This window comes from Amphiprion ocellaris, chromosome 13 (genome assembly GCF_022539595.1).
Source record: "Amphiprion ocellaris isolate individual 3 ecotype Okinawa chromosome 13, ASM2253959v1, whole genome shotgun sequence".
NCBI classification, from domain to species: Eukaryota; Metazoa; Chordata; class Actinopteri; family Pomacentridae; genus Amphiprion; species Amphiprion ocellaris.
The window spans coordinates 17,832,406-17,846,536 of record NC_072778.1 but is presented as its reverse complement, the minus strand read 5'-3'; the positions used below and the strand labels follow the sequence as shown (position 1 = coordinate 17,846,536).

Below are 14,131 nucleotides of genomic sequence, written 5' to 3'. Positions count from 1 at the left end.
GGAATGTGTAATGTGGCCTTTAATGCCCTTTAAAACACTTCTTCTTATACGGACAAAAAGTTATTCAGGTTTTGAATGTTTTAGGAGATATTGCAATTATACAAATCCAAAGGTAGTTCACATAAAGTTTAGGCAACAGCTGTGCGACTTTTTAGCTGAGAATAACAACTGAATTAACGAGGAGCTCTTGAATGCAACACAAATACAATTGCGCAGTTCAGGAACCCTTCATCATCTAACACTTGTGTCGGCGGTAAGTCTGGTTAAATATTGTTATACAGACGAACTGTTGGAGATTATTTTAGGCTTCGACAATACGAGGGTGTTGAGTTTATTGTGTTTTTTCTTGTATTTTGCTAAAATAGCGCTAAATTAGCTAGAAGTCGGTTAGCGACGTATTAGCAAATCATGAGGAGTCGCAATTTGGTATTACGAACATGTATCACCTGAATAAATGAAGTAGTAAACTAAATTAGCAATCAAAGAAAATGAACACTTTCAGAGAGTATTTTTTGAAACGTTTGTCTTATTTGTAAGGATGCTTTTACGTGTAACGTATACAGGAGCCGAAGAGTGCATCATTTATCCGAAAACAAACCTCAATTGCCCCCAAACCGACTGCAAAATTACGGATAAATCGATATTAGCGCTAAAGCAGTCAAGTGAGCTACAGTGGTTTTGTACTTGGTTCCACTTTGTAAGGAAAAACCCACAAATATTTGGCTCGATAAGGTTAGGTATTTCAGCTATTCAAACTCAACTGTGCTATGTAAATGAAAAAAATCAACAATGTATGTCGCTCCAGAAATACAGCAAACATTTCTTTTTTTGATAAATTCACGTTTTTCCCACTCTACCGGCGCACCTGAATGCAGCAAATCGCCAACCTAATAGCTGGATTTGGGGCGACAGATTACAGGACGGTGGTGCTCAGCTAGCAGCTTGTTTTCAGAGTGCAGCTTTTCTAGGTTGCAGCTTTGGAGGTTTCCTTTAATCGAGCCTACTGGGTGCATTTTAATTCTTTTCTCAGCTGTTAAGGTCGTCTTCTCTGCCCAGATGTCTGCTGCTCTGAGTCTTCGTCTGCTCCACTGCTACTCAAAGCAAGGTACTGAAGCTGGTGTCAAACACAACAGCCACAGTGTTCAGGAATGTAAACGCAGCATGCAACTGTGCAGGAGGTTTAGAAAGTTGTGCACAAAAAATTGAGTGAAAAACTGTAGACCGCCGAGTTAATCCACACCCAAGTCAGTTGTGGCTTTAAAGCACAATGATCAGATAATGTGACCAGCACACAGACACTCCTTTGACCAGTGATGATAAGAAGCCTCCTTAAAATGTGGCTTTAAAAATTACATGATGTCCCACATTACAGATGTTGAGGGTCATAACCAGGCACTTGAATGTCCACAACTCCACCATTTGTCGTCCAAGAAATAATTTCAGACGGTATGCTACGATAAACAATCTGCGGCATGATGCTCTGGATGAATGTCCACCAGCATGATCTCGCCCCCCCACAATGTCCACCAACTTCACCAAGCCCTTCAGGAAGACCAGAACAACATTCTCCAGCATCGACAACCTCATTGCGTCACACACGTGTCCGGATATGTGGCACATTACTGTCTTGTAATTGTACAAATGATCATTTCCAAAATACTGCATACTTGTTTGTTTCTTGACATCCGTTCTGCTGTCGAGAAGTCATGTGTTAGAGCAGCAAGCACTTACTCCCCTGTGTTCAAAAGAATGGACAGACTTCAGTGAAGTGTTACGCGCTGCTGTTATATTTTTGTTGACTGTAAATGAGGCCTGTCTTCAGTACTTTTGTGTTACCGCTCCAGGCACATTTGGTTGTGGCCCTGGCGTCCTGCGCTCATTCAGTGTCAGTGTGACAAGAGAGGGCTATAGTAAGTACGCTACACACCAACGGCTGCATCTGTTATGACATTTTCAGTGGAGTAAGCACATACGATAGATTCTTATCTCATTCTTCTGTCCTTTTACTCTGCTGGTAGAGTATGTAAATGCTCAGGAGCTGCCGACAGACATGAGATCCATCACTGACCGGGCTGCCACAACCCTCCTTTGGACTGAGCTCTTTAGAGGTAGCATTTAATTTGTTTTTTGTGCAGAATGAGTTAAAACATGAACCTGTTCATATTCTATGTTGCTTTTTATTTTGAGCAAATCTCACAAAAAGACCAACAACTAATGTAAACAACTAACAAACATCTCCTGTGAAGCCAAAGCCAGATAAAGCCGGTTCCTCCTGTGTCATAGATCCAAAAAAATATTCAACACAAATATCTGAGCCAAACTGTTGCACTGCGTGACATGATCCTTCATTACAATGAACACAGTCACCATCATCTGAGTCACTTCCACATTCTCTAGCCCTTTGCCGTGAATACTCACTAGTATACCAAACACACCCTTGGTTGCAGCTAATTTTACTTTATGAGAGGGAGGACATAAATTTACATGTAAGTTTAGAATGTCAAGGCTGATACAGGAAAGTCTGATACTTACAGTGTTTCCATTGCAGTCTTTGCTGTTCAGAGAGTAAAGCTGCAGGAATCCATGTGACCAGGAAACAGCACATCACCAACAAGCCAGTAAAAGAAATACCTGATCTGTCATTTTTGCGATCACTCCACAATTTATAGAAATTGGACAAAAATCCACATAAAATACACAATTTACACAATTTGCAAGTCACTAACAAGTGCACTGTTAACTCCAGTTTGCTAAAGAGAAGATCAGTTCCCAGGTGTTTTACGAAATAATACAGCTTTTACAAAATGAAACTATGTTTATGGTGCATTTCCAAACATTCATGTGCTTGCGTGTGATGCTAAATGGCACAAATATAGTAGGAAAGTTGGAAAGTATTGAGGATTTGATGTACACATTGTTTGTTTTACTCTTTTAATGGGAAAACTACATATTATCACCAAAGTTCACCATGACTCATCACTCTCTTTGATTTATTTCCTTCCCGCAGGTTTGGCGATGACCATGAGCTACCTGTTCCGCGAACCAGCTACCATCAACTACCCGTTTGAGAAGGGCCCTCTGTCGCCACGTTTCCGTGGAGAGCACGCCCTCCGTCGCTACCCCAGCGGAGAGGAGCGCTGCATTGCCTGTAAGCTGTGTGAGGCCATCTGCCCCGCTCAGGTGAACACAAACACACTCAGCCACTGTTCTAAAGACAGTGAGTTTACTGATAGAGCTGTTACTGTGTGACAAGATGGCAAAGACAGCATATAGACATCGTGTTGTCACTGATTTCTATTTTTCAAAATAAAACAAAGACTTTATCTGTGTTTCTTTCATGACCAATTTTGTTTCAAATCGCAATGACAATAAAGATATTCTATTCTATTCTATTCTATTCTATTCTATTCTATCAGCAGAAAACACATGTGGCATGCTTCAAGTCATCAGATCCAGGGCACTATTTTTAATCAGTGTTCATCAGTATCCTCTTTGTAAAACATTGTGATATTTTTTTTGGTTGAAATTGGTTACAAAACAATAAACAGTGAGCATCGGTCACATCTATTTTTTGTACTGTTCATACTGCCTCCCCTGTTTCTCTTTCCTTATATCTGTCTTACATGTACAGACCACATGCTGTGCCTTTTATGGTGTGCACTCGGGATTTGATATTGAGCAACACAGTCTCAGATTTATAGCAGTTTTATCTGGTCGTCCATGCAGCTAAATTTTGTGTCTGTCCCTCACATACACACACAATAAAATAAATGCACAGCAGTCAAGAAAAATGACTTTAAACTGATGTTGCTAATACTTTAAGGCTACTATTTACCCAGAATCCCTGTCTGAATCTCTGGTTTTATTTCTTCCTTTTCCTCCCTTTGTTGAGCTCAGGCCATTACCATTGAAGCTGAGACTCGTGCTGATGGCAGCAGGAGAACAACGCGCTACGACATCGACATGACCAAGTGCATCTATTGTGGTTTCTGCCAGGAAGCTTGTCCTGTTGATGCCATTGTTCAGGTATGAAAAAGTTTATAGAGCCTGCTAGGAATTCTGCTTCAAATTAAGTGCTTGCAGGATCATTTAATACCAACTTTTTCTGCAACAGAAACTCATGTACCACTTTCTGCCTAGAAAAACACCGTATTGTTTAAAACCTTTTTACCTTTAGACGATGGTAAAACAAAACCCAGTTTGCCTTACACATATTGAACCCTTAACTAAAAAGGGAATTTCAGTCAACTGTGAGCTGCAAGATTTAATTATTGTGCCATTACCATATATTGATTCATGCATTTTTGATTATTCAATTCAAACACTGCTTGGCTTCCTCTGAAAAACCGCTCATCGTGTATGTTTCCCATTTGGCACCAGAACTAAAAGGACAACAGATGCACAGTTAAATCCAGATTTTGAAAATATTGGCTCAACATGCATATTGGTCACCTGAAAGTCAATTCTGGTCTTCCACATAAAAGAAAGAAAATATACGTTTATTGCTAGCAAACAAGGCATTATACACTCAACCCACCATGAAAACAATGCGCTTGCATTTAGACCTAAAGACATTTATTATCTCCTTAATTTTTCCCTTCAGGGTCCAAACTTTGAGTTCTCCACAGAGACCCATGAGGAGCTGCTGTACAACAAGGAAAAGCTGCTCAACAATGGAGACCAATGGGAGGCTGAGATAGCAGCCAACATACAGGCAGACTACCTGTACAGATAGACTGCAAGGATATGTTATACACTGAATTTTATCCTCCTTATATGCAATAAAGAGATTACTTCCAGCTTTACAGATATTTCAGCTAAAAAGAGAAGAGTGAAGCCTTGTATCCTTACATTCTGCTGACAGAACTGAGGTGACAAATACAAACGTACACATTATACTGTCTTGTTATGTTACAGAGATGGTTGATATTGCACTTTTTGGTCTTAATCTTATAATCTACAGCCTAACATACTGCCTGTCATAGACTTTTTAAAGCAGCACCTTAAAGTATGTTTTACATAGTTTATTAGCTAGGACATTTGTAAAAGAGAATATTATGTAATGTTTATTATGAGGTCATTTAAGATACTGAAATAAATTTTTTCAAACTGTTTATGTGTCTCTTGCAGTCAAGCTGGTATGAAATGGTTGTTTGCATAGAAATGAAACTGATGATCATTTTGGTCTTCATTTATCAAACAAAAAACAAAAATCTCTGAATATAGCTTTAAAAGTGGTAATATTTGCTGCCTTTTCACTTTTATATCATGGTAAATAGCTGTTTTTTAACCTTTACTTTTACTCAAGGATTGTACTTTAGTACAGTTTTGATGGACTCAATTATTTCTGTTACGCTAATTCTACCTCTGCTGTGTGATATTTTATAGACAAATATTGTAGTTAGCATTCTGCTCCATTTATTTTCAATCCTTTGTAACTAGGTATTTTACAGATTTCGTTATTAAAATAATTCGTTTTCAAATGTAAATCAGTCCATAAATCATGCTACATGATTATAGAAACACATTAATGAATCCATTATGTATAGATGATCTACTTTAGATACTCAAAGTGTATTTTGACATGAGTACTTTTGTACCTCTGATTCAGTTCTATTGCCAAGTTGGTTTTCAAATACAAGGAACTGGATTAAGTGTTTTAGTACATAATAGTAAACACTGACAAGCAGAACATTTAAAGGATGAGAGATTTTTTTGAATAATTTTAAAAATTTTTTTAAAAGAAAGCATTGCAAATTAAATAAACAGTTTGATAAGTGCTACTAGAGGAACAAAAAGCGAGCGTAACAAATCAAATGTATTATAAAAGTAATGAAAGTATTTACAATGTTATTTAAGTGAGATGGCTCGAAGATTGCGCAGGAATGTGCACATTGCTTGTATAGAAATGCGCAAAATCTAACAAGATATAATGTTAACTAGTGTACACTACATACTCCTGTACATAGTTTTGATCTTTTTTTCACCTAAAGGATCTAAATATTTTTTCCACCGCTGGTCTTGTATGATATGAAGTCAAATATATTTGGTGTGCTAGTTGGATAAAACCAACAGTTTAGGTTTATTGGGCACTTATGAAGAGCATTTTCTACTATTTAAATCAAATAATTTATCAGAAATGTTGATATATTAATCACTATTTTAAGTAATGTCTATTATGTGCCAGTGAACAGGACAAGTTAGTCCATTAAGCTGCAGAACTGAGTTGTAATAGATTTAAATGATACATTTCTAGCTTTAGCACGTCAACCATTGCAGATTACTGCTCGTTTATATCAATGTGTTCTTTTTTTAGATGAACAGAGTATATTTGTGTGGAGACTGAATGCTGAATCATGGTCTCTGACCACTGAGGGTCATGCTCTGAAGGCAGATGCGTTTTTGCCGCTGCGGAGTCACATGATAAGAGCGGAAACTGACTCATAGCCCACGCTGAATCTCCCGCGAACGCAGCCATTTACTCTTTTCTCTCTTCGCAGCAACACCGGTGGGTCTCTATATTCTTCTCTCATTGCGGGCCGTGCTAAATTTCAAGTTTGTATTTGCTGGTAAAGTGGGTTAAAACAAGTAGCAACTTGAATGTACGCCTCGGATTCGCCGCTGAATGTGTAGCCATGTGAGGGACGAGCAACTAGGTTAGGCCATTGATTTTCTAGTGCTAACTTAGCCGTTAGCTCGATGGAAAGAATGGCTTCCATGCTGCTGAGAGCTAACAGGTTAGCATCTCCGCTCTCCCTCATTTCACTGCTTTGTTCTTCGGAGCCGCTCATGTTTCTGCAATTACGTGCGTTTGCTGTCATAGCGAAAACGAATCTTGAATGCGGAATGTCCGCTTCGTGTGTCTGGTTTGTTTTTCATGGAAGTTGGCCATCAGCTGCAACGTGGAACACATTAGACGATCTTCCAGTCCGGTTGTTCTAGTCGAACAAGAAAAAGTGCGGTTGCGCGTCGTATGGCGCACTCGAACTAGCCTGTTAGCTAGCTAGCAACCGTTGCTGTGGAAATACAGATTCGGGTGCGGCTCGTCTTGATTTCACTCCATTTAAATGTGCGACGTTTTGTGATTTTGCGTGACAACGTTCGATTCGAGCATATTCAGACGTTACGGTGACTGTGAAAGTTACATATCTGACCGTTAGCTTGGATGGAACATGCTAGAAGTGGTTATCTGTAGCTAACAGACCGTTTAGCCGTAAAGTAGCCCGTTAAAAACGTCAAAGCGAATTATAGCCGTTTATCCGCTTTTATTCCCTAAAAAAAGCGTCAAATCAGGTAATCGCTAGTGATGGCGAGATGAAGCTTCATGAAGCATTGAGGCTTTCCATCCAATTGGTTCACTCATGGTTCGAAGCTTCATGGTGCTTCATTTGCTCTACTGCGCCATCAACTGGATAAATAAACAGGCAGAGTGCCTATAATGACACGCTAGCTTTGCTATGTGAAGCTTTGAATTGTGCTTAAATGATAATGCCAATAAACAAGTAATATACTTAATATAGTGTCTGCTTTTCCTGATAGCAGGAACAGAGGGGGAAATGGAAACAAATTGGAGAGAGATTTTAGATTTGTAGCTTGACTGCTTGATTGATGTCAGGTTCTGGCTTTCTGTAAAGTGCTTAGATACTTTTAATTGTAATAAGGGCTATATAAATAAAATTTATTGTGCTTTTGCTACTTATTGTTTTGTGGTACCAGTGACAACCTGTAAAACAAAAGTAGGGTTGTCACAGTTATTCATATTACACTTCACTTGTTATGTGCCTACTTTATTAGGAGAAGTCAGGTCAAAGTGTTCCCAGACAGGGGAGAATCTTCTCTTTCTGGCTGGTTCTATAAAAAAAGAGTTTAAAACCAATTGAATGCAAAGATACAGCAGGTAAAAATCCATTACTCGACACGCTTCGAAGCCTCGGCACATCTCGTAACATCACTAGTAATCGCTAACCCTGCTAGTGTACGAACGACTGTGTGCTAATTAACCATCTCGTCTTGTTTTGTTTAACTCAGAAAATCGCAACCATGGCAGACTCAATGGCACCAAGTTTGCCGGTGGCGGTGTTTAAGGTAAGTATTCACTCTGTACCATCACTTTAGTGTCACCTGGCTGTATTTAAAGTAAAAATAACAGTCCTTGTAGTACTTGCTGTGCTAACAGTCGTTATGAGCTAACTGTGGTCTCCTGCTTACAGTTGGTGTTGGTAGGAGATGGAGGCACCGGAAAAACTACTTTTGTCAAGCGGCACATCACAGGAGAGTTTGAGAAGAAATATGTTGGTGAGTACCCATCTGAGAAGAAGGGAATGACACAAAAGCATTTTACAGATAATGAGTTGAAGACATAGCTCTGACTTGTTATCTTTGATGCAGAGTCATTGGGAGTAGATTTTGGATATGAATTGGGCATATTGGGCCAGATACTTAGTGGGCCCTGACCCAATCAAGAGCTCTTGCTATATGCTAAAAGAGTTCTTGAGTAATTTAGACTACAGTTTTATTTCTGAACTGTTACATATCCCATTTATCATTTTCTCCCAGTTATCAGTATGAAAACACCGACAAATGGATGACTTGATCACTGTTTCACCTTTTTTGTTCTCATACATCTTGTCTTTGCAATTTTAGCCACTCTGGGAGTAGAGGTGCACCCACTGATGTTCCACACCAACAGAGGAGCAATCAAGTTTAATGTGTGGGACACAGCTGGTCAGGAGAAGTTTGGAGGCCTGAGAGATGGCTACTACATTCAAGGTGCTCTTCACATCCTTAGCATGCTCTTGTTATCACAGCCTGCCCAGCCAGGATGCATTTAAATCTGAATAGTTGTGTTAAAACTGACTTCCTTCCTCCCTCAACAGCTCAGTGTGCTATCATCATGTTTGATGTCACCTCTCGAGTCACCTATAAGAACGTGCCCAACTGGCATCGTGATCTGGTCCGTGTCTGTGAGAACATTCCCATTGTGCTCTGCGGCAACAAGGTGGACATCAAAGACAGGAAAGTCAAAGCCAAGAGCATTGTGTTTCACCGTAAGAAGAACCTGCAGGTAATAAATGCTCACAAACATCAGAATGTGCTCCTTTTCATAAACGCATGTCACTTGTGAATTGTAGGAAGCACTGTTGGGACTGAACTGTAATTTTTAACTGTTGTGAACTGCTCTGTCACCAGTACTACGACATTTCTGCCAAGAGTAACTACAACTTTGAGAAGCCTTTCCTGTGGCTTGCAAGGAAGCTGATTGGTGATCCCAACCTGGAGTTTGTGGCAATGCCTGCCCTCGCTCCCCCAGAGGTCCAGATGGACCCAACCCTCGCCGCTAAGTATGAGGAAGAGCTTCAAGTAAGTATAACTGAACCAGCTCACGAAAAATCTGGCAGTTTCTTCAACTGAGCCAAGTATATATAGACAAATGTCAACGTAAGCACCCGTTTACATTTGGGAAGTCTAAAAAGTATGTTTGTCTTCCACTCTCCAGGTTGCATCACAAACAGCACTCCCAGATGAAGAAGATGACCTCTAACCTGTTCACTGGATTTTCCCTCTCCCCCCAGATGTGGACAGAAAGTTGTTGGAGTTTTGCCCCCTTTACTGTAAAATCCCTTTTCAGATTTTTTTATTTTTGAATTTTTTTGTTTGTTTTAAAACTAAGAAAAAAAACCTGGTGGAAAAGTTGTGGTTCTAATTTCACTGTATAAGACACACCCACCCTAGTGTTGTCGTCGGCATGGCAACGTGCTACTCTTCATCATCGAGCACCCTCCACTGCACTTACCCAGCTCACATAATGCTGTTGTATGGTGTACTGGAAACACTAAGGGGAGTAAACTTTGAATAAAAACATTCTCAATATAACATGTCTGTGTTTTGCTGTAATTTCTCTGGAAGGTAACATCTTTAGAGTTGCAGGGAGGCTTTTGTTGCTGACAGTAGTTCCAATATGCCACTTCATGAAAGGAATTTCCTCTTGTCATAGGAAAGACAATTAAGATAATTATATTCAAGGGTATCTCTGTGAGATGGCATGTACAATCAGGACTCCAAAAGTCAAGAGACTAAGTAGAATTCATACATTGTATTTATTAGATACCTGTGCTTTTCCTCAAACATGTTGTTCAGTAGTCCTTGATGTGCAAAATTGCCTAAAATCTTGTAATGGCTATCCAACCTCAACATATTCTGGCCTCCTCCATTGCATTGTTGCCAAGTCTGATATTTAGAAACTTGTGCAAATTAAAGGGCAAAAAAGAACAAAGGAAGCAAAATTAGAGCCGAGCAACAACTAAGAACTAAGAAAAGCAGAACTGAGTGAACAATCTGTGGATATATAACAAAAACATACAAATGTTTACTGCGTGTCTCCTACATTGTTGAAAGGCTGCTCTCTGTTTGCGCCATACAAACTTCAAGTTTCCACATCACACTTATGTAAGCTGCCTGTTAGGCTGAACTTGGCAACCACGGTAATTTATGGCATTCCTACTTGCAGGTACATGCCTTTAAATCACACTTTAGGTGAGATCAGAGGGACAGTAACTGTCTTCTACTGTCACTCAGTGAAGGTTAAATATCCAAGAGGGACATCAAAACGTGTTTAAGTGGAAAAGGACCAAATATACTCATTATTACCTCAAAGTACCTGACTCTCGGCGTCATGACTGTACAAAATAAAGCTGCAGTGTATTTTCTACTGTGAGCTCTCCTGCTAATAGTCGAACCTCTCCTTACAACCTGATTTTGACTCCCTGTTGACCACCAGGCGTCGCTCCTGACCCTTTATTTAGTGCACAGTGAACGCGCCTCTCCGCATTACGCAATAGGTTTACTCTCCACATTCATTTTGACGTAGGCCTGCTGAGGGCTGCTATATCATTCATCCATATTGCGCCACACATTCACACTTATCTTATTTTTTTAAAAAATATGTTATTTGAAAGTGTGCAAATCACAACCAGCTTATAGTTACAGGAAAAGATCACAAAAGAGGAGAAAGACGTTGAGATCCAGCCCCAAGCTGCAATAAAACGTTTATTATTATTATTATTGTTTGCTTAACTGATAGCAAGTAAAATGGTTACCGTTTACTTTATGTAAGGTGGAGTGTGTTTTAATAAATACATGTGACTGACTCCCAACAATAAACTACACATTCATGTTGATTATGGCTGTTTGAATCGACCAGCCTGCAGGTCATATGAGGTGAAAATCAGCATCAGTTCACATATTGTACCACAGTATGGAGACATTATGACAGAATACAACCCTCCTGGCTTCTATAAAATATGCCTAATGTGCAAAACTGCATGAAAACAGGTGATTTCTCTCCTGATTGGCTGATCTGTATTTAACGAACAGATTAAAATACTCTCTGCAGTTGCTCTATGGCACTTTCACATCAAAACTATAGTAGGTGCTGCGTTCAAGAGACATTACAAAAGCCAGTGGGCTGCACTTCTACTTACTATTGCATAATTTTGGCTTTGGATGATAACTACAAAAATGTAGTACTTATGGTGGATTATGAAGCTGTGCTGTATAGTGCAGTTGATACATTTACAGGCATGCAAACAAAATGTACTGACCAAATAAGTAAGCAAAACTCTTAAAGTATATAATGAGTGTGTGTTAAAAACCAAACCAAAACAACTCAGAACATTTTTTGAATGTTTCACTAGTTTGTGGGATAAAAATGAATATTTTGTACATGCACTGTTAAAATTTCTGCTCATTCTGAGAGGACTATGTGTTAAAATAATTTGTCATCTACTGTTTCCACGATCAAGAATGGACTTTCAAATTTCACCCTAATGTGCACTCAGATATGGATATTTGAACATTTACACCTCCATGACTACTGGATGAACTCCATCTCATGTGACTGAACTTTCTTACTAAGTGGAACTTGAGGTGAAATTGCTTTGTCAACCAGCTTGTGCACTTTGCAAACAGGTTAGCACCATAATTTTACAGTATCTTTATTCACTTTGGTTTGTACTTAAATAAATTGGCTTCAGATCAGTGACATTAAACAGTTAAAAAAAAGGCATCAAGGGAAGGCAATAAATATAATAAAATCATAACAGAACCTCCCCTGGCAGGTTGATATTAGATTTCATTCATCAAATTAATGGAGAAGAACTGTGAATTTGTTGTTTTAAGCTCTAAAATACTGAATCCTCTTTTTGTTATGTGAGTCAATTTGAACCATTTCCACTTCTGAGCTATCTGACCTACTGGTTACCTGCTGTTTTCCTTATTTAGGGTCATACCTGGGGTGTAAAACATCAGCACACTAATGTGCTGTGGAATGTCTGTACTTAATTTATGTAATACGATACGTGAAAGTTGGCCGACATGTTCTCTCTGCGTTTGAATATACAGTACAAAATAAAACTAGAATCAGAGGTTATACCAAATACAGGTGCCACAAAATGAGCTCCAAAAAGACTAAAGCATACTCCTGCTCAGAGGAAAACATTCTGGGCATATTTTACAAATATATATATTGCCTGTTTCTTTCATAATTGCATGGTTTAAGACATCCCTCTTATGTATTTATAATTTTTAGCCGCGTTTGAGGTATGGTCTGTCGGTTTACTACATTTGTCCATATTAAAAAGTCTAAAACCAGTAGATAGCCTTAGATGATATCATGGAATCCAAAGGATAAATCTTACTGATTTTGGTGACTTTTTCCTCAAGTGCAACTTCAAGTTTGACATTTTTGGCTTTGAGTCAAATGTTTTGACAGCTATTGAATGTCTTACTTAGAGATTTAGAACATATATCCATGGTGCCAAGAGGATAAATCCTACTGGCTTTGGTGATCCATGACATTTTTTTTTTGTCTGGTGGCACCAGCAGGTCAGAGTGTTCACTTATCGTAAAGTATCTCCACATTTACTTGATGGATGGCCTTGAGTCCTGACATTCATGTGACTTCAGTGACTTCTCTTTTATTGCCACTATGAGGATGAGATTTGTGATCCTGAGAAAAACGTTTCAACAACTATTCTAAGTGCTGCTAGGACATTAGTTTCAGGTACTCAAGTTTCTCTGAGGATGAATTCCAGTCACTTGACCCTTTGATCTGACTTGTGCCATTGGGTCAAAATTACAATGATTTAATTTGTCCAGTGCTTTGGATTATGTTTGGTTTATGACCCAAGCATGTCAGCCCTGCTATTGTTAACATGTTAACATGCTGACTTTGGCTGCATTGTTTTCTATGTTTCAAAGCTTAAATAGATTTGGATCAACCAACCAGGTTGCTTGATGTTTATCTTCACACAATGCAACTGAAATATGAGAGGTTTTTGCATTACTGGCTGAAGGAGCCTCTGCAAAGTATGGTTTCCCAGACATTTATATGCATCTCCCTTACAGTGGTTGGCATCTCAGCAGAAGCATAATTCCAGCATCTGCCCTTCTCAACTAGACACCAAAACAACATCATGTATGCACATTGCAGGAGAGAAACACTTACCTTAACGTGTGTTTAGAAAATATTATAGACAAGAAGGAGAAAGTAAATAATCTAGTTTTGTGTACAGAAGAATTCTCAAAACACCACAGTCTATATAAAAAGAGACTGGTTTTATTTGTTACATGCTCATAGAGTTTGTGCAGTGAGATGCAAGAACAAAATGCCATTTTAAAAAAACTTCCATTCTGAAACAATGGGGGGAAAAAGCTATAACATCATAAATGAGGAGGGAGAGAGTGTGAAGCTAAAGTACATACATTACATGCATTGTGCAGGAGTTGCAGTCATGTGTGTGTGCATGCTGTTGTGCATGCACACACATAGGTGAATGAGTGTGTTCACTTGCATATATATCATATACATATTTAGATTGACTGGATGCTTATTACATAGCAAATAAATATATTGAATATATATCAAATCATCTATTCATTCTTTTTTTGAATTCTCTTCTATTTTGAATCATTATTTGGCTGTCTGTGAATGTCTACACCGATCATGTATAACATTATGACCACCTGCCTAATATTGTGTTGGTCCCCTTTATGCTGGTAAACTCCTCTGACCCAGTGGGACATGGACACGGGACCTACGTGGATGGTGGCAGTGAATTCTGTGGGTCCTGTG

The 14,131-nt window shown here is 38.9% G+C and overlaps 2 protein-coding genes across 3 annotated transcripts; both read left to right on the top strand.

Moving 5' to 3' along the window:
• The first annotated feature begins 109 nt into the window (after positions 1-109).
• ndufs8b (NADH:ubiquinone oxidoreductase core subunit S8b) lies at positions 110-5,114 on the top strand. Of its 2 annotated transcripts, XM_023282206.3 has the most exons (7): positions 110-253; positions 1,031-1,105; positions 1,845-1,910; positions 2,019-2,108; positions 3,008-3,180; positions 3,898-4,026; positions 4,604-5,114. In XM_023282206.3, exons 2-7 carry the CDS (start codon positions 1,057-1,059, stop codon positions 4,733-4,735), a joined length of 639 nt encoding a protein of 212 aa, XP_023137974.2. In that variant the 5' UTR covers positions 110-253; positions 1,031-1,056; the 3' UTR covers positions 4,736-5,114. The 2 variants fall into 2 exon arrangements, with proteins under 2 accessions (XP_023137974.2, XP_054872600.1); XM_055016625.1 differs by lacking the exon at positions 110-253 and having other exon boundaries at positions 292-1,105.
• Positions 5,115-6,412: 1,298 nt separating this feature from the next.
• Positions 6,413-9,873, top strand: ran (RAN, member RAS oncogene family). The gene is made up of 7 exons (XM_023282182.3): positions 6,413-6,508; positions 8,029-8,085; positions 8,211-8,295; positions 8,644-8,769; positions 8,877-9,064; positions 9,190-9,360; positions 9,497-9,873. Exons 2-7 carry the CDS (start codon positions 8,041-8,043, stop codon positions 9,539-9,541), a joined length of 660 nt encoding a protein of 219 aa, XP_023137950.1. The 5' UTR covers positions 6,413-6,508; positions 8,029-8,040; the 3' UTR covers positions 9,542-9,873.
• The last annotated feature ends 4,258 nt before the right edge of the window (positions 9,874-14,131 follow it).